The sequence below is a fragment of the Artemia franciscana genome, chromosome 16 (genome assembly GCF_032884065.1).
Source record: "Artemia franciscana chromosome 16, ASM3288406v1, whole genome shotgun sequence".
Classification (NCBI taxonomy): domain Eukaryota; kingdom Metazoa; phylum Arthropoda; class Branchiopoda; order Anostraca; family Artemiidae; genus Artemia; species Artemia franciscana.
Genome location: NC_088878.1, coordinates 30,641,681 through 30,669,252, shown reverse-complemented (window position 1 = coordinate 30,669,252; position 27,572 = coordinate 30,641,681). Strand labels below are relative to the sequence as shown.

Here is a 27,572-nt window from a genome sequence, read left to right as displayed (position 1 = left end):
TTAAAGTAGGGGTATCATAGAATCCAAGGATAGGGTTGTCATGGAATCCATGAATATGTGTGTCATTCAAACCTATGACGTAGCATACACCTGCGTCTCGAAGAAGTTTAATAGTAGTTGTGTCTTGAGGGGGTCGCCGTTTGCTTTAATCATTAAAGGAAGAAAGAAGTAGTGGCTGTCTGCCTTTAAATTGCCTATGGCGTCACTGCTTTACCCATTTTTATTTTAATTAAAAATAGTCTTTTTTTTGTTATGCAGTTTATAGATTGAATATCCAACAAGTTGATAGAATATCCCCTTCTACGAATTCCACTCTGAAAATTGCATTATATCTTTCTCTTTTCGAGAAAAGATTACTTCTTTTATAGACTTTTGTTCTAGAAATTACTTTTGAAACTGAAGACAAAGATGCCATTTCGTGAGCCTAGAAAGAGAACATGGTCCTTCTCATTTTTAGAGGGACAAAAGAACCAGGAAGGACTTAAATATCGTCCTTGATGGCTGTCATTAAAGATATACCGAAGTTCTTATGTCTTCTCTTCAACTTTCTATAGCATTAAGTTTCTTGATTCCCAGGGCCTTAGAAAGCCCCATTTTATAAAGTTTTCATTGAGTTTGTATTCTCCTTCATAGTTGAACACAACAATTTTATGGTCATGCCATACGAGCTAGCTATTTTTCCAATCTGGGATTGTCTATCCAAAACTGAGGAGTTGAAAGTTCGTTTGGTTTTTGTTTTATTTTCGTTATTTGAGTTTTTGTCAAATATACTATTGTTTGGCAGGAATAGTTTTTATTACAAAAAATTTCTGCTTCCAGCCCTTTAGATATCGTGAACTATGTAGAGTATGAAATGTTTACTGGGAATCCAAACGTTTTCTTTTTATTTATGTTATTTAACGTTATTTACGAGCTAAAGGGAATCAATTTTTTTTTCTGTGTTATTAAGTATTTGATGTTTTATTTTGGATTTCATCTCATTTGTTTTCTTTTTCTTACTTCCCTACTTTCTTGTATGTTTGTAAATGCCAAAAATAAAAATATATATTTTACATATAAACGAAGTCGCAAGATAATATATTCAGTGACCTAATACAGCATATAATGCCCTTTATAATTTATTTCCCCCCTTCGCAACTGGAGAGTGCAAAGCAGTACTACTTTTAATGCCTGCTTAGAAAAACACTGAAGTTATGATACAAGGGAATACAGAATATACTTTCTGCCAAGACGTCGAATATTCATAGACTTAACAGGTCATTACAAATTCAAAACTTCCTCGGAAAAGTGCTTAAAGTACCAGTGACATCAAAATAAAAACAATTTACTACCTCTTGAAACCCTCTTAGGATCATTATGCCGGACAAAGACGATTTTATAATATTTTTCTTTTGTTATTTGAAGCGTATGAAGTCAAAAAGGCAGCATAAAATTTTCGTCAGCGTTTCCATATTCAACCGTAAAAATAAGCAAAAACTATTAGTTTGACAACGTTTTCCTCCGTAAACATTATAACATTCACATTATGTTGGATTTCAAATATAACTGCAACTATAGATTCATTGGGAAGTCGCACCCTCTTACTGTTTCCTGGGTTATAAGGTTTGAACTTATTTTTGTTTGTTGAAATCCCTAGCTACCAAAAACTATATGACTAAATGCGGTGGTATTTTTATTAAAAATTGATTTATCCATTGGACCTAGTCTTTTAAGTTATAAATGGCCGTGTAAGTTTGTACTTAAGCAAATCAAACAGACAGATTTCATTTTCACTGTCCTTGACGTATCAGCCATTCCTGATTCGCATGAACCTTTCTGAATTCAAAAGCTTGGATGTATTACCTCCTCACTGAAAATACTTGCCACTGAAAATCCCCTCGAACTACGGCTTTTTAAACAGTCAAATCTGTCACATCGATTTTTTTTATTATTATTTTCATGCTACGAATAGAAAAACGTCAGGTCAAATTCGATCTTCAGGAGATTAGGTGTCAACTACAATTTTTGAGATATCAGGAACCAAACGTGTCGGATTCGTTAATAAGAAACAAAAATTAAAAAGCTGATACATTAGACATAGATTTTAACATAATTATTGACAAACCTAATTATTAAGGAATAAACTGATTGAAAAAGGCATAAAACTGCTTGAGTTTTTGATTCGTCAGGAACAAACCCAGAGACTTTATCCTTCACAACTGCACGTTCAAAATATTTGTATGGCTCTGAGTTCGAAAGGTTCATAATAATAACGATTTCTGAAATAAACACAAAACACAATTTGGTGTTCTGAAATAGGCTCAAATTTATAATCAGCAAATACCATTTTATTTTATTTTTTTATGTGCAAGGAATGACCACCCCAACATGATCATGACCACCTGACCACCCCAAGAGTCTTGGCTTTAACTTTTCAATTCATACAAATCGAAAAATATTGTACAACTATCTCATATATCTCGTTTATCAAGGCATATCATTCTATTTCAATAAGCCTTTTTTTTACCATAATCTGTCTTGATACTTTTCAATTGATATATTTCCATCATTCTTAATAACATGCGCTTTTCAAGTGCCGCTACATAAAAAAAGGAGGACGAGTAAGATGGTTGTATCTCTGATCCTAGAAAATCCCACGAAGGGAAAAGACAGTAGGCTGGAGGACTTTCTACGTGGCTGAGGGGAAATTCCTGAAATATCAAAATCCCTTATATCACTCTGATTCCAAGAACGCATAAAATTCAAGGCTTTTCACTAATATTAAACCAACGAGGGGGCTAAAGGGTTCATGGGTCCAAGGTCATGGCTGTGGGTCTTTATAAGATATTGACTCTGACTTCCATGAGGTGTAACATATCTGGATTCTTTAAATATGAAGCCTCTGTGTGAAAGGGAATTTACACAAAATTTAGGGTCCGTAACCATGGGGCTATGCTTACCATGTCTCCCCAAGAGCGACATTGTTTGGTCTTCCAATTCTCTTGATTTTAATTGTCAATTTAAATGAATAATGTTATTTTGACGAGTTTTTGGTCTTAGGATGGGGCATTGGGCACTGGAGGAAAGATGGATTACCCTCCAATTGTTCTGTCCATTAAAAAAACCACTAGAACTTTTAACTTTTGATTGAATGAGTTTCCCTAAGATTTTTAAGCCTTTTATTTTAAAGGAAGAGAGCGAGAAACACGTTCGGAAGACATGCTGCTATTTACTAATTCAATCCGCTACGCTAGCTAATATCCTCATATGTCATTTCTTTGTGGATATTAGAGGCAACGCCCTCATTCTCTACAAATTTGCAGGGTTTCTCAAGTCGTCCCAGAAGAAAATTGGGTTTTCAAAAATGTTTCATAAAATAAAAATTTGAAATTTTTCCTAAAATGATAGTAGAGGCAACACTTTCATTCTCCCCAAATTTCTATGGCCCCTCAAGTCTTTCACGGAAGAGACTCTGGTTTTCAAAATGTTTTTGAAAATAATATTCATTTACTTCAACATGAAATACAAATCGATTGCTTTGATTAACTAATGTTAATCAAAGATGTTGAAGTAAATGCAAAGAGTATTATAAAATTTAATTCAAGGTATAATTAATTTGACTTTTTTATAGACTTCGGGGTGGCAAACGTGATCTCCACTTCTTATTTGTGTCCCCCCCCCATAGCGCTATTTTCCTAGTAGCTTACTGACTCACGTAACTCCCATCCAGTCATGTTGGCCGATTTGGGGCTTCTCCTCTAATGGCATTACAGCAATATTTTCGGTATGTCTCCCTGTTTGTTGTAGTCCTCAGTAGTGCTGGGGTCGGGCGTTCAGAAAATTTTTCCCACCAGCGCTTGGGGGGTCGTTCCCTTGAGTTCTTCCTTCAAAGGCTATTTTAGACAATTGGGCTGGGGACATCGAATGAACGTGTCCCAACCATCAAAGCCGTTGAAATTTGATGGTCTGAATGACGGTTTGAGGCTTAATTTAAGGAGGACAATAGCTGTTCGTCGGTTACTCGGTCAAGGTATGTGATACCACTGAGCTTTTGGAGCGATTAATTTTCAAATGCTTCCATGTGGTGCTTTTCATTGGATTATAGAGCCCAAGTCTCTGCTCCATATGTTGCAACTAAAATCCATATAGCATAGAAGATTCGCGTCTTCAGGTTTAAGATGACGTATTTATTTTTCCAAACAGAGCACAGTGACTTGAACCAAGTGCAGGAAAGAGCAAGGTGAACCCTTGAAGAATTGATGACATAGGAAGGTTGTGACCAGTGTCGAAATATTCACCTAAGAGAGTCACTGTGACTGCTAACGAAGATTTCCATTGGCTAGATACCGGTATGTAATCAACCGTTTTGGCAGTCCTTCCATCAGGGTATCAGCAAACGACTTTCCTCTTTCGTCAGTGTTTGAAACCGTGTTGCCACACTTAGTTAATTTTTACTAAATTTAGTATTACATACCTGAGTTACTAAATTTAGCAAATGGAGGTCAAGTTAAGTAAACTTTCGAAAATTTTGAAATTTAGTAAGTGTTCTTAGTAAATTTACCAGAAATATAAAAACAAATGTTAAACGATTTTTGTGCCAATTTTCATTCTGTTGAACAAATTTGAACATTTTCCTTTGTCTGAATTGACATTTTTTATTCTATGGCTTCAGTTTCAGTGCCTTCCACCTCTACATCAGCATCAGAATATCGCGTGAAGCCTTAAAAATCTGAAGTGCGGATACAACCAACAAATTCTGTTTTTATTCAGGAATCAATTCTCCAGTAGGTAATTTGGTACTTCCAAGGGGTGCTTGACCCTCAAAAATGGCTTAAAAGGTTAGGAGAGTCTCGAGAAGTTTTTATTCAGTTTTTGTTCAAGTTTATAATATTACCTGTTCATCGACTCTTGCAGGGCATGCAATTTTAGCAAGGAAAAGAAATTATTGACAACTAAAAATAAGTTTTCAACTTATTGCCAAAATTTGTTGGAAAGATTTATTAAATACTCAAAGAGCAGCTGCCTCACTTGTTTATCTTAGGCTGTTCTAGTCACTCCTTGGCACTATGCTCTTCTCACGCTTCAAAAGTCATACCTGAGAGCGTGGAAGACTTTATTGGAGACTTAGCCAACTATATTGTCTTAAGTCCAAAAACAGTCAAAGAGTATGAACAGTTTCAAGAGTTCACAAATGCTGCCAAAGACAGGCTGCTGTCAATCGGCGCAAAACGATGGATGTCTCTTAAAGCAGTGGTTTGCAGGATCTTAGAACAGTGGAGCCCTTCAGTTTCTGTTCCTGGGTGATCGATCTAGTAGCACTGACACTGATAGGGCTAGTCGGGAGATGGTAAGGCTGATTTAAAGTAAGTATGTAAGGCTTACTAGACCCTTAAGGTCCGAACAGGCTGATTTTCTGTCTCATGAACAATCCCTTCTGCAAATCATTTTTATATTTTCTGTATTTCACACTGGAGAAGACCAACGTGCTCAATCTGGAATTTCAGAGCAGAGCAGTTCGTGCTCACATTATTCTAATAGCGTCATAACTATATTTACCATTTACTCAGCTTTTGAAGAGCTCTTCGAAGCCCCATCTGATAAAAAGGGTTGTACATGAGGAAGTTTTGAAATTCTCCCGAAAGAATCAGACACACCAGTGTGTAATTCTTTCTCTGAGCAAATTGAATCTTTGGCCAAACACTGAGTGTCTTTTGATACAGTCTTTTCTACTGAAGCTTGTAGAATTCTGAAAAAGCTAAAGGTCATATTATGTAGAGCTCTGCAGGAAGACTGCCAAGGAATTTGACAGCGAAGATGAACCGCTGAAGAACCTCGCCTGCATCGATCCGTTGCTTTGAGCAGTTCAGTCGGAACACTAGTACCACTCATGGCTCGATTTCCAAACTGGTTGGGAAATGCTGATATTAATACCGAAGGATAAAGAGGTCAGTACATACAGTGGTCAGAATTATTGTCTAGGACAGCCTTTGTGAAAGCTAGAATTACTGACATATCGGAACCTGATATATTCTGGAAAAATTTGCAGTTGGTGAGAGATGGCATGGGGAAACCGATATTTGATGATCTCTGCAAATTTATGTTGCGGCTCTGCTGTCTCCCCCACTCGTCTGTCGAGTAAGAACAGCAGTTCTCAATTTTGTCAAACATGAAGAAGAAGATTCGGACTAGGCTAAAGATGGAAACTGTTGCTGCCATGATGCACATGAAATGAATGATGCACAGAGAAAAAGAAAATGGGGGAGTAGAGACTTTGTCCATACAACCGTAGTTTGTGTCAAGAATCTCAAGGTCGAAAAAAATTCTGTTTTGACGGCATTTTTTTTGTTCATCAGGCACTAAAAACTACCAATAGCGATAAACTGCAGTCTACTCAGATATTGAATTACTGTATAATTAACAAAACTGCTCAAAGCAACAGAAGAATCGATGCATTTGTGGTTCTTGAGTTCTTCGTCGGTGTCAGGACAGCATCCAGTATAGAAATGCGAACAGACAACTCTTTTTCCGATTGAGCTACGTCTGCAAGAAGTGATTCGATCAAAAAAGACAGTAGAAAGCCGACATGTGACAATTCACAGCAAGCTATTTTTATTCTTCTGCAACTGCGCCACCGAAGCAAATCGAACGAAAATAATTTAGTAATAGACTTATGAAGGAGTCATAAAAAAGAAACTCTTCAAGGGGAAGTTTGCTTCTGTAAATTTTTACTCTCTGATGTAGTAAGTTCTTCCAGGCTAGGGTGGCAACATGGTTTTAATATAGCGTTTTTTACAAGTCGAAGTCTCAGAAAAATTTCAATAAGTCACTCCCCTTTACTGTTGATCTGTTCGATTCTGAATTTGACTATGATATCTTCGTTTCTACTAAAGTCATTTACCAATATAACATTGAAGTTTTCAAGGACTATGACGAAGTTTTTCTTCGGAATGGCTTAAACAATGCTCTGAAGCTGAGAGCAAAATCCTTCGGACTCCTCCTCCAACCTTGACCAATCAGGAGCGTAAATCTGCGGTAGAGAGAGGCTGCTGAGCTTTCTTTTGAGTCGGATCATCATCAATCTTTCCGAGACAGACACCAATGACACTAGAGATTTACTTTCTATTTTCGTCATAAAAAAAATCCGACTTCTTGCCTGTATATTCCCTCTTGCCTGCCAGAGAGTAGGAGGGTTGTGTCTACTATCTGTTCTTAACTGCTACCTGATAGATGCATCTCTGAGAGACCAATGATATTCCACTTGTATCGGTTTGATTCACGATGGAAGATGTCTTTCTTTCCTTATTTTGGAAGTTCTAATGCTCCAATTCTGGTTGCAAGTCGTGTGCACAACACTTGTGTATCATCCATTTGAGATGAACTGGTCAAACGTTGCCTAGTTATGTTTCCAACAGTGGTGGCTGTCAATATATCGGTTGTATTGAATACGGTTACTTGTTCGACCCCTTCTCCGAACGTGGTAACTTGTTCGTCAGTTTTCCCAGATGCGGTAATTCGATTGTAGGTTTCCCCAGACGCTAGCCCTAGTTCGTGATCTCATTATAAGCCAAATAATTTGTAAAGAGGGAAAGTTTCTTGGTTGCCAATCCTCTTTGCTTGTAGAAGGGACCGTTGACACCCTCATGTATGTCTTCCACCCTTTCACAGTTGCCCTCTTCAAGAGGATCCTCCAATGATGGTATCCTGCAAAACCATGTAATTTGGCTGGACTAAGATTTGCAGCTGATGGGACGTGTCCAAACACTGGTGGGCCCAGCTCACCCTGAATCAGAGGGATTTTTTACCTCCTCCACCCCTATTTAAGCCCCTATAAGGGTGCCCTGGTTTCGATTTATGGACCCCGAGGACCTAATTCCCCCCTTAGTCTCCGCCTCTTATCAATGGAGGCACCCTATATATCTATGGGGCATTACCCTATCTACCACCTAGAGACGTGCTGAGCGGTCCGGGGGGAGGCCTCCACTGAGAGTATAACTCGCAAGTCTTTCCACTTCTTTCCAGTTCTCTGCTAATGGATCCAGCCCCAAACCCATAAATTACGGTCTTGTTGCCTAAGCTAATGCAAAAAAAAGTATATAGTTTCTCTATATTACACAAACCGGATTTAGAATTCTGGTTGAAAAACAAAAGTCTTACGAGAACAACCTCTTTCCACTTCTCAAAAACGAGGAAATTATCTCAAATCTTTTTTTTCATATATATTCTTCAGTTTTTATGTTAAACTAAATTTCCCAGATAAGACTTTATCTGAAAGTTTGAAACCCATAATTATTTCCTCTTGGTTCGTTCGCTTCTTTCATGCAATCCTTTTGATTATTAGGCTTCCTTTTAACAAGTCTTAATTTTTCCCCTTTATTTCCCTCTTGTTTACATCTATGACTATAAGATAAACACAATGCTTCGTCCAATTAAGCCGTCAAAAATAAAAATAAACAACTTTTCCAATGTAAAACTGGCTTTGATAATTAGAAGTGTGACAGACACCATTTTTGTAATTTTTGAGGAGAGCAAAAAACAGAAAAAAGTTTGTAAAAAAAAAAACAGAAAAAAGTTTGCTCAGGAGAGTATTAAAAGAAAAAAGTTTGTCTGCTGTGGTCGCTCTGAAGGATGAGACTAATTGAGGTAAATACAGAAAAAACAGAAAAACAGGAAAAAGTTTGCTCAGGAGAGCAAAAACAGAAAAAAGTTTGTTGGCTGTGGTCGCTCTGAATGATGAGACTAATTGAGATAAATGGAATATATTTTAAACAAATTTTTTATTTTCTTTTCAGCAGCATAAATCCCTAGCGAACGCAAAATTATTCTATTTTCGGTGTATGTCTCCTTTTTCTTGACAAAAGAGACTACAAATACCATCATAGCTCCATAAGATACTCCTCTTCTGTCAAAACCTGCTTATGTCTATTTTTTATCCTCGTAACGGTAGAAGATAGAATATTTCTGACTGCACAATCTTTGTGTTGATTTTATTCACCAAACATGCTCATGTTCGACCAAAATGGAATATCTCGCTCTTTTCAAACAGTTCGTGGTAACGAACTGTAGTAAGTGTAGTTACTATTGAGTTACCCGGCTCAATAGTAACCAAAACTCTAAAAAATGGAATTTTGATACCAATAGCTACATAAAATAATTGCATTTTAATGCCGATTTTAGCTACATAACTTTTATCAAGATTAGTCTTACCTATCAAAAGTTACGAGCCTAAGAAAATTTGCCTCATTTTAGAAAATAGGGGAAAACACCCCCTAAAAGTCATACAATTTTAACGAAAATCACACCATCAGATTGAGCGTATCAGAGAACTCTATTGTAGAAGTTTCAAGCTCCTATCTATAAAAATGTGAAATTTCACATTTTTTGCGAGAGGACAAATCATGGATGCGTGTTTATTTGTTTTTTTTTGTTTTGTTTTTTTTTCCCAGAATTGATCGTAGTGATAGTGGTAGGGATGATGCAGTGGTCCAAGAATGTCACAAGAGAGCTCATTCTAACGAAAATTAAAAGTTCTACTGCCCTTTTTAAGTGACCAAAAAATTGGAGGGCACCCAGGCCCCCTCCCACACTCATTTTTTTCCCAAATTCACCAGATCCAAATTCTGAGATAGCTATTTTATTCAACATAGTCGAAAAACCTAATAACTATGTCTTTGGGGTCGACTTACTCCCCCCCCCCCAGTCCCCGAGGGAGGGGTTGCAAGTTGCAAACTTTGACCCGTGTTTACACGTAGTAATGGTTACTGGGACGCGTACAGACGTTCCAGGGGGATTTGTTTGGTTTGGGAGGGAGAGTTTAGGTGGGTAGAGGGAGGGGGGTTACGTGGGAGGATCTTTCCATGGAAAACTTCTTATGGGGGAAGAGACTTTCAATGAAGGGGGTGAAGGATTTTTTAGCATTATCTAAAAAACAATAAAAAAATAAATATGAAAAGTTTTTTTTTCTACTGAAAGTGAGGAGCAGCATTAAAAATTAAAACGAGCAGAAATTATTGCGCATATGAGGAGTTTACCTCCCCGTAATACCCCGCTCTTTACGCTGAAGTATTTTTGGTAATTTACTCTACTATTTACTATTTACTCTACGGCCTTTGTGATTCAAGGGTCATTCTTAAGGAATTGGGACAGAATTTAAGCTTTAGTGTAAAGAGCGAGGTATCGACGAGGGGCGAACTCCCTCATATACGTAATAAAAACATACGAATATAGAAGTTCGTTACGGAAGTTAATTCGTAAATTATAAATATTTTTTTACCAATTAAATAAAAAATTAAGTTTTTTTTAATGAAAGCAAGGAGCGACATTAAAATTTAAAACGAACAGAAATTACTCCGTATATTAAAGGGGCTTTTCGTCCTCAACGCCCCGCTCTTTACGCTAAAGTTTTTTACTGTTTCAAGAAGTAGAGCTAAGAGAAAGAGTCAACGTTTTGCGTAAAGAGTGAGGCGTTGAGGAGGAAAAGCCCCTTTAATACGAAATACGAAGAAATACGGAGTAATTTCTGTTCGTTTTGAGTTTTAATGTCGTTCCTTTCTTTCATTTAAAAAAACTTGTTTTTTTATTTAAAAGTTATCAGAGCCAAAATCAGGCTCTTGAAACAGAGATTATCAACTGAACAAAAAAGTTCATAAAACCGGTTTATAAGACTTTAGTCGAATTCTAAAATGATGGACTTCAAACATAGTTCGTAGTTTGATTGTTTTCTCGTTTGTTCGCATTTCTTTTTTTGTGTATTCTGCTTTCGCTGTTTTCGTTTTTCTCTTGACAGTTCTTATTTACTGTATATGTGAAATTATGGATGCTGTATATATGAATTTATGGGTACATAGATAATCTTACCTGAACTGAACTGTCGAGTTGTAATCTGGGCAATGACTATATTTATAAACCCAACCAACTATCTGGCAAAATCCAAAAAATTTTCGTCAAACGAAGTTGTTGAATTCACATTTTAGACTTCAAACACCAGATACCAATTGTCGGAGGAATAGCAATTCCTCCAAATTGCTAATGATGATCTATGTCGCCAGTGGAATTGTATATATAGAATACGGGTGACGAGTCTACAATCGGATGTATTAGTGCAAGAGGCGTCATATATTACGTCACTTAAGAAAAAGGAAACCTGAAACCTGTGAAATACGTATAAAACGTATCAGCCAAATAAAAATGAATGGTTCTTTTTTACTTTCAGAGTATCGTTTTTATCACATTTCTCTTTTATATAATTGTCGAGATCTGAACCTGGGACTGAGATATGACCCCTCCCCTCCTCCTATTACACTGTATTTTCGGAAAAATTAAACAACTAACGTAAATTTTACTTCTGAAAATATACAACTAGCCTACGCTTCGCTTGAGTCTTGGCCCAGGGCGACAAGAGGAATGCCCAAATCTTTTGGGTATTTTTTTCCCGTCCTGTCTACCTCCCCCTAGGAAAGTGATGCTCTTACCTTTCACAGGAGTATATATATTTAGGTATAAACAATCTTCTGACTGCTCAAGAAGAGATAACTGAAGTCTTCGAAGCATGTGTAATCTTGGTTTTGGTAGTATATTCAACATTTCACTTTCATTTCTAACCTTGGGAAACGCCTGAGGGCAAACTGGCTCCACCTTTGTCACCATCTTTATGCCAGACCACGGTGTAATAGTTCTCGTCGGTGAAAATCTATTAGTCCCAGTTGGTGGTGATGCATATGGTATTCCAAGGAACATTTCAATCGACTGTAATGTCCCGGGCATGTTCACAACAAGTCCTTGCACCATTCCATATTTTGTCACAACAATCCTTGATGACTTAGGAGCGCACTGAACCAAATTTGGGATTAGAAACGTTACAATCCATGTTAGTATTGGGATCATTTCGATTTCACATGTTTCTTTGATTCTTGGCAGTATTAATTTTCACACGCCCGGTACCAAATAGGATTCCATGACAATATATACTGCAAGAAAAAGTGATTATTAAGCCATGCAATAAAATAATTGAAGCTACTTTGTGAGATATCTGTAGAGCTCGGGCAATATCATTGCTAGGCAATCATGATAAGGAGAAACATACGTATATGCTTTTGAAAAAAATACGTTACAAAGAAAACCATAGAGATAGTAAATTAGATCGAGCCGTCACTCACTTTTTTGTTAGCGGGCTTCCTTTGGCCAATGTGATTTCAGTGCGCATTTTTGAAGTATCAGTAAACAGAGAAAAAAAGACGAGAAGGTAAGAGCGATGTCAAAAATAAAAACAAGTAGAAATTAATTTGTATAGAGAGTAAAACCTAAAACTCACATAGATAAATAAAAATAAAGGTTTAAAAACAAATACCAAGAGAAATAGGTTTTCTTCTGCGCAAAAGTGTTTTTTAGTTTATTAGTTTATTTATGAATTTGAAAATAAAAAACTTAGACTAAGACTTCGAAGTCACAATGAATACAACAAAATGAAACAACAAACTGAAATTACAACCCAAGCAACAAACTGAAATTATCATCAACATATTCCTTACCAGCCAACTCAACTCGCTGCAACGCAACTTTCCACAGACATTTTTCGATTCCTTGATTAACCCTCCCCACACTTTCATGTCACAAATTTCCCCATCGAAAAGGCTGTGTTTCCTACGAATCTCAGTTAACTCTCTCTTTCACAGTTTAATACCCAATAACTTCCACCCTAAGGACACCCCTTCAAGAAATGCCCACCCAAAAAACCACCACCCTCACATCTCCTCATTAAACGATTTTCAAATAATGTAAATAATGCAACTACCCACCTTGTGCTCTCTGCATACAAAATTTGGCACCAAAACAGATGCCATTGATTGAAAGTAATGAGATAATTTGGCACCAAAACCTTAGAATTCCTGTTGGAAAAAAACATGAAAGAAGCTCAAATTATCCCTCAAAAATTTGAAGAAAAAACTGAGACTTGCTTATGCTTCCATTGTATCCAATATTAAACATATAGATAAATTAAATCTTGCGAAAGTTTATAATAGGCTAGTTGTAGTAATTTCTGTTCGTTTTAAGTTTTAATGTCGCTCCTTGCTTTAAAAAAAAAACTTGTTTTTTTTTATTTAATCGACATAGAAAAACGAAAATCAAGCACCCTTTAATCAATAACACATATAGGCGAAACTAGACGGAATTTATTCATTAAGTAACTATTTCTAGTCCAAGGAGGGTAACTGAGATAGAATTTAGCATAATGAAAAAATACTCTAGGAGCAGATTGTTTCTGAGGCTCACTAAAAAACTGCCAAACTGGACAAAGATAAAGGAGATGAGGTACAACTAGGCTATTATAAACTTTCGCAAGATAGTGAAAGATCAAATTATTAGAAGCTAAATTGGATTAAAATAAGTATATTTTTTAGATTATTTTTTACTATTATTATTTAATAATAATAATAATAATATTATTTAATATTATAACTAGCCTGAACAGTGCATAAATTATATCAAATGAAAATTCTGAGACTATCAAAATTTTACCTATATAGTCTTAGAGCCAAGGGGATCATTTGGAGAGGGGAGGGTAAGGGGGTAGATGCCCCCGATAATTTAGAGAAAAAATATTATATAGTTCACACCCCCTGATTATCTGGATATGGACCCCTGATTATCTGGATATGGGCTTGTATTAAACCATAAATCTTTAGTTTTTAACAGGTTGATGTCTTTTTCGAAGCTTTATTAACAAATTAACCTTTATAAATAACAACAATGTAGCCTCAGCATATTCCTCGCATTTCTTTTTAAGTGACTAAGTTCAGATATGAGGACGTGGAACACGAACTCATAAACGGGGGGAGGGTTTATTTTCTCAAATCCAGGAGTTGATTTTGTCATTTTTATCAATAAAAATACTAAAAATGTGTTTTTCAAAGAAAATACCAAAAAACCATTTCTCAAAGTCAAGGGGATCAAAGGTATGAAGTTTGAATCTTACTCAAGGCTTTATTTTTTAAAACAATAAAAAAAACTTTAGTGCAAAGAGTGAGTTGTTGAGGAGGGGACAGCCACTTTCATATATGGAATAATTTCTGTTTGTTTTAAGTTTTAATGTCGCTTCTTACTTTCAGTAGAAAAAAAATATGTTTTTCTTTAATTAATTAATGACAAGGGATGCTGCCACCCTCCTCTTTGATCTCTTGCCTTCTTTACAGCTTAACTGGCGTACTAAAAGCATATTAGAATCACAGCTTAGATTTATAATACAGTTATGAAAACTCCTATCTTGCCCATGAGAAGCTTTTGGTACAGAGCTCTGAACTTGGCGCACACGTAAATCGTACTACAACACCATAGGCGGGAACCCAATATTGGTATCTAACCTACGAATTGCTCCGACTTTTAAATTCAGACGGCCAGTTTCCTGTCTCCAGCCGCTAGGATCGCTTCTTTGCACTGTGTCCCAAAAATAAATCGAGTTTTCATAACTGTATTATATATTTAAGCTGTGATTAGAATGTAATACACAAAGCCAACTGGTAATAGCATAGAATGTATCGTCTTAGTATCTATCAACCTACTTGAACTGAACATTGGACTCTGTAGAACAAATACATCCAATCACTGTATTTATTCTCGGAATTTTGGGATTAAAACCTACTGTGCAGAGAAACAGAGATTTTGAATAGAAAAATTGTTGCACTTCTCACCGCCCCACTCTTTACGCTAAAGCTTGACTCTTTCTGTCAACTCTACATTTTATAACTGTACAAAACCTTAGCGTAAAGAGAGGGGCGTTGAGGAGGGAACAGCCTCCTTCATATACGGAGTAACTTCTGTTCGTTTTAAGTTTTAATGTCGCTGTTTACTTTCAATTAAAAAAACCTGTATTTTTTATTTAATTTCTGGATATTTTTGAACTAATGCATGTTTTGACTTTGATTCTCCATACATAAAATCAAAAAGAAAATTGAAGATTATTTTTTTTTTTGGATAAATAGACTTCTCATCGTTTTGATCGGATGATTTTGAAAAAAAGGAGCGAGGAAAGGGGCCTAGTTGCCCTCCAATTATTGGTTAATTAAAAAGGCGACTAGAACTTTAATTTTTACGAACGTTTTCATTAGTAAAAAGTACAGCTAACTTACGAATTAACTTACATAACGAGCTTCCATATTCGTATGTTTTTATTACGTACATGAGGGGGTTCGTCGTCTCGTCGATACCTCGCTCTTTACACTAAAGCTTAAATGTTGTCCCAGTTCCTTAAGAATGACCCCTGAATAAGAAAGGCCGTAATTTAAATAGTTGAAATTACTAAAAAAAAAAGTGTAAGCGTAAAGAGCGAGGTTTTATGAAGAGGTGAACCCCCTCATATGCGTAATAATTTCTGTTCGTTTCAAGTTTTAATGCTGCTCCTTACTCTCAGTTGAAAAAACTTTTTAATATTTATTTTTTCATTGTTTTTTTTTTAATATGAACAAATACAAAGTAGAAACAATAGGGAAAATTTTTTCAAGGCAGTGGAAATCAGCTTTGTTAATATTTCGGCCTTATGTCCAAAGACCGTCTTCAGCACAATACGAGAACAAGAGAGAAAAAATTTATATATAAATAAACTTACCTTAAAGTGCGAGAATTAAAACTAATAATGTTTTTAAAAACTTTTAAAAAAAAAAGCCCTAGCATCCTTACTTCAACGAAATTCAACCAGGACTGACAAAAAGAATGAAGTGAGAACATAAATTCATTCAAACTAAAAAGAACAAAGTGATTAAGTGAAATTTCTCAGAGCCAACCTTCCTTTTTTAAAATTTAAATGCAATTTAATGCACTTTGTTCATAAGCTGAATTCTGGGGATTGCAGTCTGTCTGCAACGTGATTTCTGTTTTAAATTTACCATAGTGAGCAAAATACCAATAGTGAGAAAACTGTGAGCATAGTGAGCAAAATTTAGTTAAGCATAGTGAGCAAACATAGCGAGCATACTGAGCATAGTGAGCAACTGTGATCAAACTGTGAGCATAGTGAGCAAAAACTGGTAAGGTTCTCATTTGACAGGTAATTGAAGGTTCTAATGGCCTTTAAAGACCGAGAGGTTTTAGGGCAATCAGACCCTTTAGTTCCCTATTTCGCTAACCATCCCTAACCCCCAAGGTATCCAATCAAAATTTTGACATAGTTGTTTTGTTCAAAACAGTCGAAAAATTTATTAATCGGGCCTCCGGAAATGGCAAAACTCGTACACCCCCTGGAGAAAGGGCTGTAAATTCAACTAGTTGCCCATTGCTTAAATATAAGCTTAGTAATTGAAAAGGGGAGGACGTTTGAACTTGAGTTTTTGATGAGCTGAAAACTTTTAGAGATCATGCCCTGGACCAAAAGAATCATACATATTTATTTGTTTCTGGTTACTTATATAGTAAGGGAGCTGCTACGGATGGGTTTGTTAAGTAAATACTGGATTGAACTATATCATTGTGAAATCAAAAATTTTACCTTTATTTATTTATTTTTATGTAAGTATTTACTTTCCCTTGCTCTACAGAGTAAATTAAAATCGGGAACTAACAAAATTTACACAAAACAAGAGTAGAACCAGCACGTTAGAGGCTCTGCTAAGGTTTCAGCGCCAGTGGAAAATGTCCGTTCCCCCTCCCCGCCACCATTACGAAAATATATGTAGAGGAGAGCATTGAAAAAACCCATGTTAGGCACCTGTTCATAAGCTGAATCCTGAGGATTGCAGTCTGTCCTAGAACACCCCTTGAGCCCTCTTTAGATACAGCCACGCCAATCTCCTTGTTTTTGCGTAAAATCTTAACCAAAGAGGAAAAATACGGTTATTGTCATGTGTTTTGCATAAAAAGTATAGGATAGCAACAGTTTGATCACAGTTGCTCACTATGTTTGCTCACTATGCTTCACTACAGTTTGCTCACTATGCTCACAGTTTGCTCACTATTGGTATTTTGCTCAATATGGTAAATTTAAAACAGAAATCACGTTGAACACAAATTATTTTGAAATGATTTTAATATTTAGTCTTAAAATCTACCTTATCAAATTAGCGTATCTCTGCATTTACTGTCAAAAAGTTATGGTTTAGTCCTAATTCTACTGAACAGAGAGCAAACGTTCCCTGAATTAAAACATGTAGAACTTCTGAATGAAAGCATAAACTATTCCCCAAGTTAGGTTGAGAAGATTCTTTGAACTAGAAAAGTGTTTACAGGTAGGCACTTTCCTTAACCCTGTTCACTAGAAAATACAAGATTTTATATTAATGGAAACCAAATGTACGATTTTCATTTTGAAGCTTTTTCATTTTGAAGGGAAAAAAGGAAATTAATGAGAAATATTTGAAGATAATTTTAAAGAAATATTTAAAGAAATTTAAAGAAACCATTAAATTTTTAAAGAAATATTTAAAAATTAAAAGGTATTTTTAATCAAGAGAAGAGTATACTCTGTTTCTGGTTAATTCTATCTAATTATTGCATGGCTATTTATCTTTTGATCAAAATTACAGTTTATTATGTGTTTTGCAAGGTTTTATTCCTGATTCCTCCTATTTCCTGACTAAAAAGTTTCTTGTTTCTCACAACTTCTCCATTCTTTGGCCATTAATATGAACCTGCGTCTAGGTTTCGGAGGTAGAAGCAATATTTTCAAATCATTTTTTTTTTCTTTTTTTTTTTTTTTGACGATACTCCTGTGAAACACTCAAACCATCAACAGCTAGAAAATAAATTAAATTAAAAAAAATCAACCGAAAGTAAGGAGCAAAATTTAAAACTTAAAATGAAAAGAAGTTATTCAGTATATGAAAGGGGTTACCTCCTCCTCAATACCTCGCTGTTTGCCTCTTTGTCGCTGCTTTTTATAGTAATTAATTAAAAAAAAATTCAAAAAAATAAGTTTTTCAAAGAAATGCAAAGAGCTCTATTAAACCACAAATGAGTAGATAAACTAGAAATTCATTCACACAATCTTCCAAGCTAAAAAAAATAGCACCTTTGTGCCTCTTTGTCGCTGCTTTTTATAGTAATTAATTAAAAAAAAATTCAAAAAAATAAGTTAAATAAAAAATTAAAATAATAAGTTAAACAAAAAATAAGAGCAAAAGTTATTCAGACTTTAAGGAATAAACATCAGTGTATGTATATCAAACTAACAATGTACGTTCATTTGTTTTTTGTTTTTTTTTTCAATTAAGTGTAAATCATGTTTTGGTCTTGAAAAGCCATGGGGGTTGTCAGCCCAACTCATATTAATCTCTGCTTATTTTGAGTTTGACTCGGTATTTATTGCAATTTCTGTTCATTTCGGGTTTCATTTTTCTTATTGATTGTTATTTGCGTAGTTTTTCACACATTACCTTCACCCTTAGGTGAACTTACCGATTTAAATTTACAGATTTAAATAATTTACTTGGTCATAATTGGTCATTTTAAATGATATAATTGGTAAAATAAAATAGTACTAATTTAAATATGCCAATATAGAGGTCATCAGATTCCCTTTTGCTGATGACTTATTTTAACAATAATAATTTGAAATAACTGATGGTTAAATGATGATGTAAAATAAATAAACTATTAAAACCATTATGACCAATTAAATTATATAAATTTGTATACTTGCTGGAATGAAACCGTTCAAGCAACCAATTGGAATTACTCTTTTTCGACTCAACTCTTACTTATTGATTATTTAGCTCGTTTAACTTGCCTTTTTCTTCTTTGAATGATTAAAATAAAATAAAAACAAGTTTTTTTTTGAAGTGACGTTAAAAATTGAAACGAACAGATAGTATTCCGTAAAAGAAAGGGGCTTTCCCCTCCTCAACACCTTGCTCTTTAAGCTAAAGTTTGGCTCTATGTCACACCTCTACTTTTCAAAACAATAAAAAAAAATTAGCTCAAAGGGCGAGGCGTTGAATAGGGAACAGTCGCTTTCATACACGGAGTAATTTCTGAATTATATTGGAACAATTTCATTAATGGTTTCGTAAGGAATAATTTCTGTTAGAGAGTTTTAAGTTCAAATGTCAGTTTTTACTTTTAGTTTAATTTCTAATTAACAGTTTTACTTTTTTTTTTTTATTTAATTTCTAAACGTTTTTCAACTAATGCAGCTTGAATTGGGCTCACTATACATGAAAAATAAAAACAAAATTTGCATGTTGATTTTGGCAGATGTATTCCGTATGTGAAAGGCTGCACCCTCCTCAATACCTTGCTCCTTACGCTAAAACTGTTTTTTTTTTTTTTTTTTTTTTTTAAAGCTCCCTATTCTAATTAAACAGCCCTCGTGTTTCAGTAGACGCCCTTAAAAAATTGGTACAAATAGTCAAATTTTAGCGTATGAAGCAAAGTAATAAGGAGGAGGAGACCCATTATATTATATGGGGGAGGAGGATTATATATGAGAAGGAGGAGACCCATCATATATATTATATTATTTATGTTCATCTTTCCAATTTTGCCAGTATATCTGGCTCACTCTCTATGAAATATACCTCTTCCCCTCACGGAAAACTCCTTTGTGGAAATTTCATACAACGTAATGTGCGCCCCTCTCCAACATAAAATTCCCTCCACACTTTCCATCCTCGTTGAGACTCTCCCTCCCTGTAAAATAGCTTGCGGACGATTCAGCCTGTAGAATTCTCCTTAGAATTCTTTTATTCGAATAAGACTTTAATCTCTAATTGGTTTCTCAGTCACTCCAGAAATGGACCCTTCCGTGGAAATTATTTACCAGAAATCAAAACAGACGGAAAAAGCCCCTGGATAATTCCCCCGGGACACCTCCACATGAAAAATTTGTCAAAGAGAATGCAAGACAATCAAAAAGAATTTTTAGAGTAATTCTGTCAAATCCACCCAGTGCAAGATTTCCCTAAGAATATTCACTCCTCAGAAATTTCCCTCCCCAAGGAAAATTCATCCTATAGAAACCAGCCCCAAGACCCCCCCCAAAAAAAAAAATCTGCATACATCCTAATACTAAACAACATGCGTAAACAATGGACGAAGTTCATAACTTACGGGCTTCTTCCCACAGACGGGGGGGAAGGTTTTATACTGCACCTACCTATATAATTGTTTGATCTTTCAGCTATAGTGAACAAAATGGCAATCTAAAAATTTTGATAAGATAATATTAAGGAAAAATTGGCATGGGTGGGGTCTAGGTGCCCTCCAATCTTTTTGGTCATTTAAAGAGGGCACTTGAACTTTTAATTTCCGTCTGAATGCACCCTATCCCGACCTTCTAGGGCCATTATTTTGTTATAGTTATCCCTGAAAAGAAAAGAAATAAATACGCATCCATAATCTGTCTTCTAGCAAAAATAGCAAGATTCCTTATTTTTGCAAATAGGAGCTTGAAACTTCTATAGTAAGGTTCTCTGGTACGCTGAATCTGATGGTGTGATTTTCATTACGATTTCTTTAATTTTAGAGGGTATTTTCTCCCAATTCAAAAAATCAGACAAATTTTTAAGATTCTATGACTTTTAGGGGGTGTTTCCCCCTTATTTTTGAAAATTAAGCAAATTTTCACAGGTTCTTAGCCTTTTATGGGTAAAGACTAAACTTGATGAATCTTATATGTTTTAGATCAGCATAATAAGTTGATTCTTTTGATATATCTATTGATATTTAAAATCTGTTTTTTAGAGTTTCGGTTACTATCGAGCCGAGTCGCTCCTTACTTACAGTTTGTTACCACAAACTGTCTAATAACAACCTTTAAGCTTAAATGCCTATCAAATAGATCGTGGTAACAAATTGTATGCAAAGAACGACAAGTTAGCGTCTATGGTAACCAAAACTCTAAAACGGGATTCTAATACCGGCGAATATCTCATAGGAATATCCTTTTTATGGGGATTCTATATTTATAAAAACCAATAGATTCAAACGTCTTTTATAATTTGACGAGCCTGGAAGAATTTTGCAATTTTATGAAAGAGGAAGAGGGAACCCCCCTTGAAGCAACTGAGATCCTTATAAGGATTGTATGTCATGTTCAGCATATTCAAGAGCCCTGCTGCAGAAGTTTCAACTTCGTCGAATTTTACCTTCTAAGGTTTCTGCTTGTTATATTCAGCATATTCAAGAGCCCTGCTGCAGAAATTTCAACTTCGTCGAATTTCAGCTTCTAAGGTTTCTGCTTGTTATATTCAGCATATTCAAGAGCCCTGCTGAAGAAGTTTCAACTTCGTCGAATTTCAGCTTCTAAGGTTTCTGCTTGTTATATTCAGCATATTTAAGGGTCCTGCTGGAGAAATTTCAACTTCGTCGAATTTCAGCTTCTAAGGTTTTAGCTTGTTATATTCAGCATATTCAAGAGTCCTACTTTGGAGGTTTCAACTCGTGTCAGCAAACACGAATTATTTCCGATAAACTTAATCAAGGGTGTGTGTTTATTTATTATTTCTTTTCCATTTGCGACCATTTCAAAGTAATGGCTGTATGGTATTAGGGATGACTCATTCAAATGAAATTACAAAATTGAAGTTCCCTTCTTAAGCAACAGAAAAGATCGATCCGTGGGGAAAATGCTGATTTGCGCTATTTGTTATGCGGATTAAAAGTTTTGACCCGAAAAAGGCTCAAATTCTACAAAGTATAAGTATGACATTAAATATTCAAATCCTGCTATTGCAATGCCCAAATTTTGGCTTATTTGTGTCAATGAACAGGAATTTTCCCGAAAAGGGCCAAAATTCTGTCACGTGACAACTCTGAGAAATAAAATCTGCTTAGAACAATCAAAAAGCTATATAAATATCCTCCCAGTTCCGGAGGCCATAGTATCCTCCCACTAAGATTATGCATATCACTTTATGAAAAATATTTCAGAACATCACTCCCCTCTTAAGAATTATAAGGAGCTATTTTCCTTTGGATTATTTTCAGTTTCTAAGCATTGTTAAGTGAAATTTCTAAATGTCACCTGTTAAATGTCCTTTTCATTTTTAAAATTCTGTCAAGTGATAAATTTGAAGAAAAATAAAATCTGCTTAGAACTATCAAAAAATTATTTACATATCCTCCCAGTTCGGGAGGCCATAGCACCCTCCCTTTAAGGGTGTGGGTATCACTTTCTGAAAAAATATTTTAATATATCAGTACCCTCTTCAAAATTATGAGGAGTCATTTTTCTTGGGATTATTATTATTTTCTAAGCATTGATATGCTTAGAAAATAAAAATTGTTATGCAAAAGCCACAATTTATTGTAAAGGCCTGGCATATTTGGGGTGGAGACGGTATAGCTGGTACAGGTGGGGTTTTCCAGGGCTGTCCTAGAGCCTCCTCACATTTACAATACATCAACTTTAATATTGACACTGAGCAGAAATTAAGCTGAAAAAATTATCAAATTAAAGAGCAACATTAAAACTCAAAACAAAAAGAATCTACCCTGTTTATGAGAATGGCTGCCGTCTCATTGGTCCTTTACTGTTTACGCTAAGTTTGACTTTATTCCGTCGATGATTCAGAAACAAATGCTGGAATAGAATAGCAACATGACAAACAGTTTTTGTTCAATGTCTTGTGAATGGAAGGATTTATTGATCTGTATTTGGTTTAAAAACAAAACTTTTAGTTTAACTAATTTGAAGGAGAATTGGCAAATAGGCAAAAGGGCTATAGGTGAAGCAGTCGCAGTTGCCATCTTTTTTTCTTTTCTTTTATTACAAAATTCTTTTGGTTAGGTACTAGTTGAACTTCAGGGTAAAGAGTGATGGGTTGAGAGGCAATACCTCTCCCACAATACAAGATAATTTTTGTCTGTTCTTTTTTTTATTTTCCTGTGTCTCTTTACATTTATCTAAAAACTTGTCTTTTTGCTTAATAGCCATTTATGTGAACCATATTCTGAAGAACTTTTTTTCCAGGACTTGATTTCTTTGAATATTACTTGTGGAATCTTAAAGCCTTGCCTTGTCCAGTGAATCTAAAATTTGTACAGGGGAATAGTTTAGATGTGCACCACATAAAGCCCTCTGCAGCTGAAATGCAGCCTATGAGCTGCAGCTTACATGATTTTTATTGACGTGAACGGAGAGTCCAAACGGCACACCGTAGGGCCTCGTCTTTTTGTGATTAAATAAAAAAACAAGTTTTTTTTTAAATGAAAGTAAAGAGCAACATTAAAACTTAAAACGAACAGAAATTACTCCGTATATGAAAGGGGCTTTTCCTCTTCAACGCCTGGCTCTTTACGCTAAAGTTTGACTCTTACTCTTAACTCTACACATTAAAACAGTACAAAACTTTAGCGTAAAGAGCGGGGCGTTGAAGAGGAAAAGCCCCTTTCATATACGGAGTAATTTCTGTTCGTTTTAAGTTTTAATCCTGCTCCTCACTTTCAGTAGAAAAAAACTTTTCATATTTATTTTTTCATTGTTTTTTTTTAAATAGTGCTAGAAAATCCTGAACCCCCCTTCATTGAAAATCTCTTCCCCCATGAGAAGTTTTTCCATGGAAAGATCCTCCCACGTACCCTCCCCTCAACTCTCCATCCCAAACCAAAAACATCCCCCTGAGAACGTCCGTACACTTCCCAGTAACCATTACTATATGTTAACACATGTCAAAGTTTGTAACTTGCAACCCCTCCCACGGGGACTGCGGGGGAGTAAGGCGTCCCCAAAGACATCGTTATTAAGTTTTTCAACTATGGTGAATAAAATCGCTATCTCAGAATTTTGATCCGGTGACTTTGGGATAAAATGAGCATGGGAGGGGGTCTAGGTGCCCTCCAATGTTTTTGGTCACTTAAAAAGGGCACTAGAACTTTTAATTTCCGTTAGAACGAGCTCTCTCGTGATAATCTAGGACCGCAGGGTTGATACGATCACCCCTGGGAAAAAAAAAACGACAACAAAAAAACAAATAAACACGCATCCGTGATTTGTCTTCTGGCAAAAAATGCGAAATTCCACATTTTTGTAGATAGGAGCTTGAAACTTCTACAATAAGGTTCTCTGATACTCTGAATCTGATGGTGTGATTTTTGTTAAGATTGTATAGCTTTTAGGGGGGTGTTTTTCCATATTTTCTAAAATGAAGCAAATTTTCTCAGGCTCGTAACTTTTGATAGGTAAGACTAAACTTGATGAAAGTTATATATTTAAAATCAGCATTAAAATTAGATTTTTTTGATGTAACTATTGGTATCAAAATTCCATTTTTAGAGTTTCGTTTACTATTGAGCCGGGTCGCTCCTTTCGTTACCACGATCTGTTTGACTATGCCTTGTCTGTGTCTATAAAATACACACATTTTTTCCCAAATTTTGGATCTGTTTTATGTGTTTCTCCCTAATTTTTTTCTTAAGGGTTTATATGATTCGGTCAATCATTTCTATATATAACATCAAACAAACAGCAGTGAAATATATGTTAACTGAATTGATGGGGTTTTGTGCTGATTGCCTAAGAAAAAATCCATTAAACGAAAATAATGCCTTCCCATGAAGCATACCTGTAAGGTATTTTATGAAAGGGTGACATAAGATACATTACAATAGTTGCCTACATTGAATGATGACCTGAAAATAATGAACTAAATTTATCAGTTATGCTAAAATAAAATACTGATGTACTAAAAATAATTCACATATATTAAGTTAAAAAAAAACTATTCTACAAAATTATATACGAGGTAAATACACTCTTTTTTGTTTTAATTAAGGAGTTAAGTTGACTTGACGGGCTATTTATGATGATTGACGAATTCTTTAAGAAAAAATGATGAAAAAAAATTTCGGAAATCGGTGTTTCTTATATTAAAAGGAAAACTTAAAATACAGTACAAGATACGCTTTTACAAAGACAATTGATTGAAATTAATAATTTTAAAATAGTTGTATTTAAGCAAATAAATGATGGAGTGGAAATTAAATCATGTATTAGAATAAATAGATAATTACAGATATATATAAAAGGTGATTTTTCTTATTATATATTCGTGCCTCTGGAGCAACAAATTTGTATATATTATCAAACAGTTCGTGGTAACGAATTTTAGTAAGGAGTGACCCAGCTCAATACTAAACGAAACTCTAAGAAACGGAATTTTGATGCTAATAGAGGAGTGACCCAGCTCAATACTAAACGAAACTCAGAAACGGAATTTTGATGCTAATAGATACATCAAAAGAATAGGATTTTTATGCTGATTTTTATTATATAGGTTTCATCAAATTTTGTCTAACTCATCAGAAGTTACGAGCCTGAGAAAATTTGCCTGGTTTTGGATTATAGGGGAAAACGCCATCGAGAATCACACCATCGCATTCAGCGTATTAAAATACCCTACTCTAGAAGTTTCAAGCTCTTATCTACAAAAATGCGGAACTTAGTAATTTTTGCCAGAAGACCTATCACGGGTGCGTGTTTATTTGTTTGTTTGTTTGTTAGTTGTTGTTTTTTTTTCCAGGGGTGATAGTATCGATTAGTTGGTCCTAAAAAGTCACGAGAGGGCTCATTCTAACGGAAATTAACAGTTCTAGTGCCCTTTTTAATTGACCAAAAAAATTGGAGGGCACCTAGACCCCCTCCCATGCTCATTTTTTCCCCAAAGTCACCGCATCAAAATTCTAAGATAGCGATTTTATTCACCATAGTTGAAAAACTTAATAACGATGTCTTTGGGGACGCCTTACTCCCCAGCAGTCCCCGTGGGAGTGGTTGCAAGTTACAAACTTTGACCTGTGTTAACATATAGTAATGGTTACTGGGAAGTGTACGGACGTTCTCAGGGGGATGTTTTTGGTTTGGGATGGCGAGTTGAGGGGAGGGTACGTGGGAGGATCTTTCCATGGAAAAACTTCTCATGGGGGGAAGAGATTTTTCAATGAAGGGGGGTGCAGGATTTTCTAGCACTACTTAAAAAAAAAACAATGAAAAAATAAATATGAAAAGTTTTTTTCTACTGAAAGTGAGGAGCAGGATTAAAACTCCCACACTCATTTTTTCCCCAAAGTCGACAGATCAAAATTTTGAGATAGCCTTTTTGTTCAGCATAGTCGAAAAATATAATAACTATGCCTTTGGGGCTGACTTACTCCCCCAAAGTCCCCGGGGAAGGGGCTGCAAGTTACAAACTTTGACCAGCGTTTGCATACAGTAACGGTTATTTGGAAGTGTACAGACCTTTTCAGGGGAATTTTTGGTTGGAGGGAGGGGTTGAGGGTAGGAGGCTTCGTGGGAGGATCTTCTCTTGGAGGAATTTGTCATGGGAGAAGAGAAATTCCATGAAGGGGGTGCAGGATTTTCTAGCATTATTTTTTTAAAAAACAATGAAAAAATAAATATGAAAATTTTTTCCACTGAAAGTAAGGACCAGCATTAAAACTTAACACGAACAGAGATTATTATGCATATAGGGGTTCATCTCTTCCTAAATGTCTCGCTCTTTACGCTAAAGTATTTTTAGTAATTTCAACTATTTATTCTACAACCCTTGTGATTCAGGGGTCAATTTTAAAGAATTGGGACACAATCAAAGCTTTAGAGTAAAGAGCGAGGTATTAATGATAAGGCAAACCCCCTCATATACATAATAAAAATATACAAATATAGAAGTTCGTTAAGTGAGTTAATTTGTAAGTTACGTATATTTTTTACTAATAAAAACTGTCGTTAAAAATTAAAAATTCTAGTTGTTGTTCAAGTAACCTAAAAACTGGAGGGCAACTAGGCCTCCTCTCCCACCCTTTTTCTTAAAATCGTCTTATCAAAACTAAGAGAAAGCCATTTAGCAAAAAAAATTAATACGCAAATTTTGTTTTAATTATTCATTTGCGGAGAGCCAAAATCAAACATGCATTAATTCAAAAACGTTCAGAAAATAAATAAAAAAAAGGTTTTTTTTAACTGAAAGTAAGGAGTGACATTAAAACTTAAAATGAACAGAAATTACTCCGTGTATGAAAGAGGCTGTTCCTTCCTCAACGTCCCGCTCTTTACGCTAAAGTTATTTACTCTTTTATAAAGTAGAATTGAGAGAGAGAGTCAAACTTTAGCGGAAAGAGTGGGACATTGAGGAAAGAACAGCCCTTTTCATACACGAAGTAATTTCTGTTCATTTTAAGTTTTAATGTCGTTCCTTACTTTCAGTTAAAAAAAAAACTTGTTTTTTTTTTTTATTTAATCTAATTTTGAAACGATAACATTAATTCTATCACTTACCATTAACTTAGTATTTTGGTTATTTTTAAAATCCACTATTTTTAGGTTTATTTTAACTGTTTTACTCCTTAATAATCAACAGGCTTCTCAAACATGCAAAGCAACAACTATAACAAACACTGAGAGACTAAAGCCATTTCTAAAGACTATTTTCCAAGCTGAGGTCTGATATTGCGCTGGAAAATCCTTCTCCAAGATTATTTTCCAGGTTTAGGACAGGGTAAAATGAAACATCTGGTATAGAAGTATTTTGAGAATTGTTAGTTACTTTGATGAATTATATTTCCACCATTTGGAGTGCCGATCAATCTAATGTTAACTGTAACAGAATCAGATTAAGAAAAGTACAGAAATGTTATTAATGTTTCTATCATTTTTCTTTGGGGAGCTTCTGAAACAT

General features: G+C 35.1%; 1 protein-coding gene across 1 annotated transcript in view; it reads right to left on the bottom strand.

Annotated features, from left to right (window-relative positions):
* Positions 1–27,305, bottom strand: part of LOC136036827 (neuroligin-4, Y-linked-like) — a 277,273-nt gene extending 249,968 nt beyond the window's left edge. Inside the window, exons 1-2 of the mRNA XM_065719159.1 lie at positions 27,173–27,305; positions 11,448–11,942 (exon numbers count right to left, since the gene is read on the bottom strand). Coding sequence (XP_065575231.1) covers positions 11,448–11,859 — 412 coding nt within the window. The 5' untranslated portion in view covers positions 11,860–11,942; positions 27,173–27,305. The remainder of the gene's footprint in view (positions 1–11,447; positions 11,943–27,172) is intronic.
* Between the last annotated feature and the right edge of the window lie 267 nt (positions 27,306–27,572).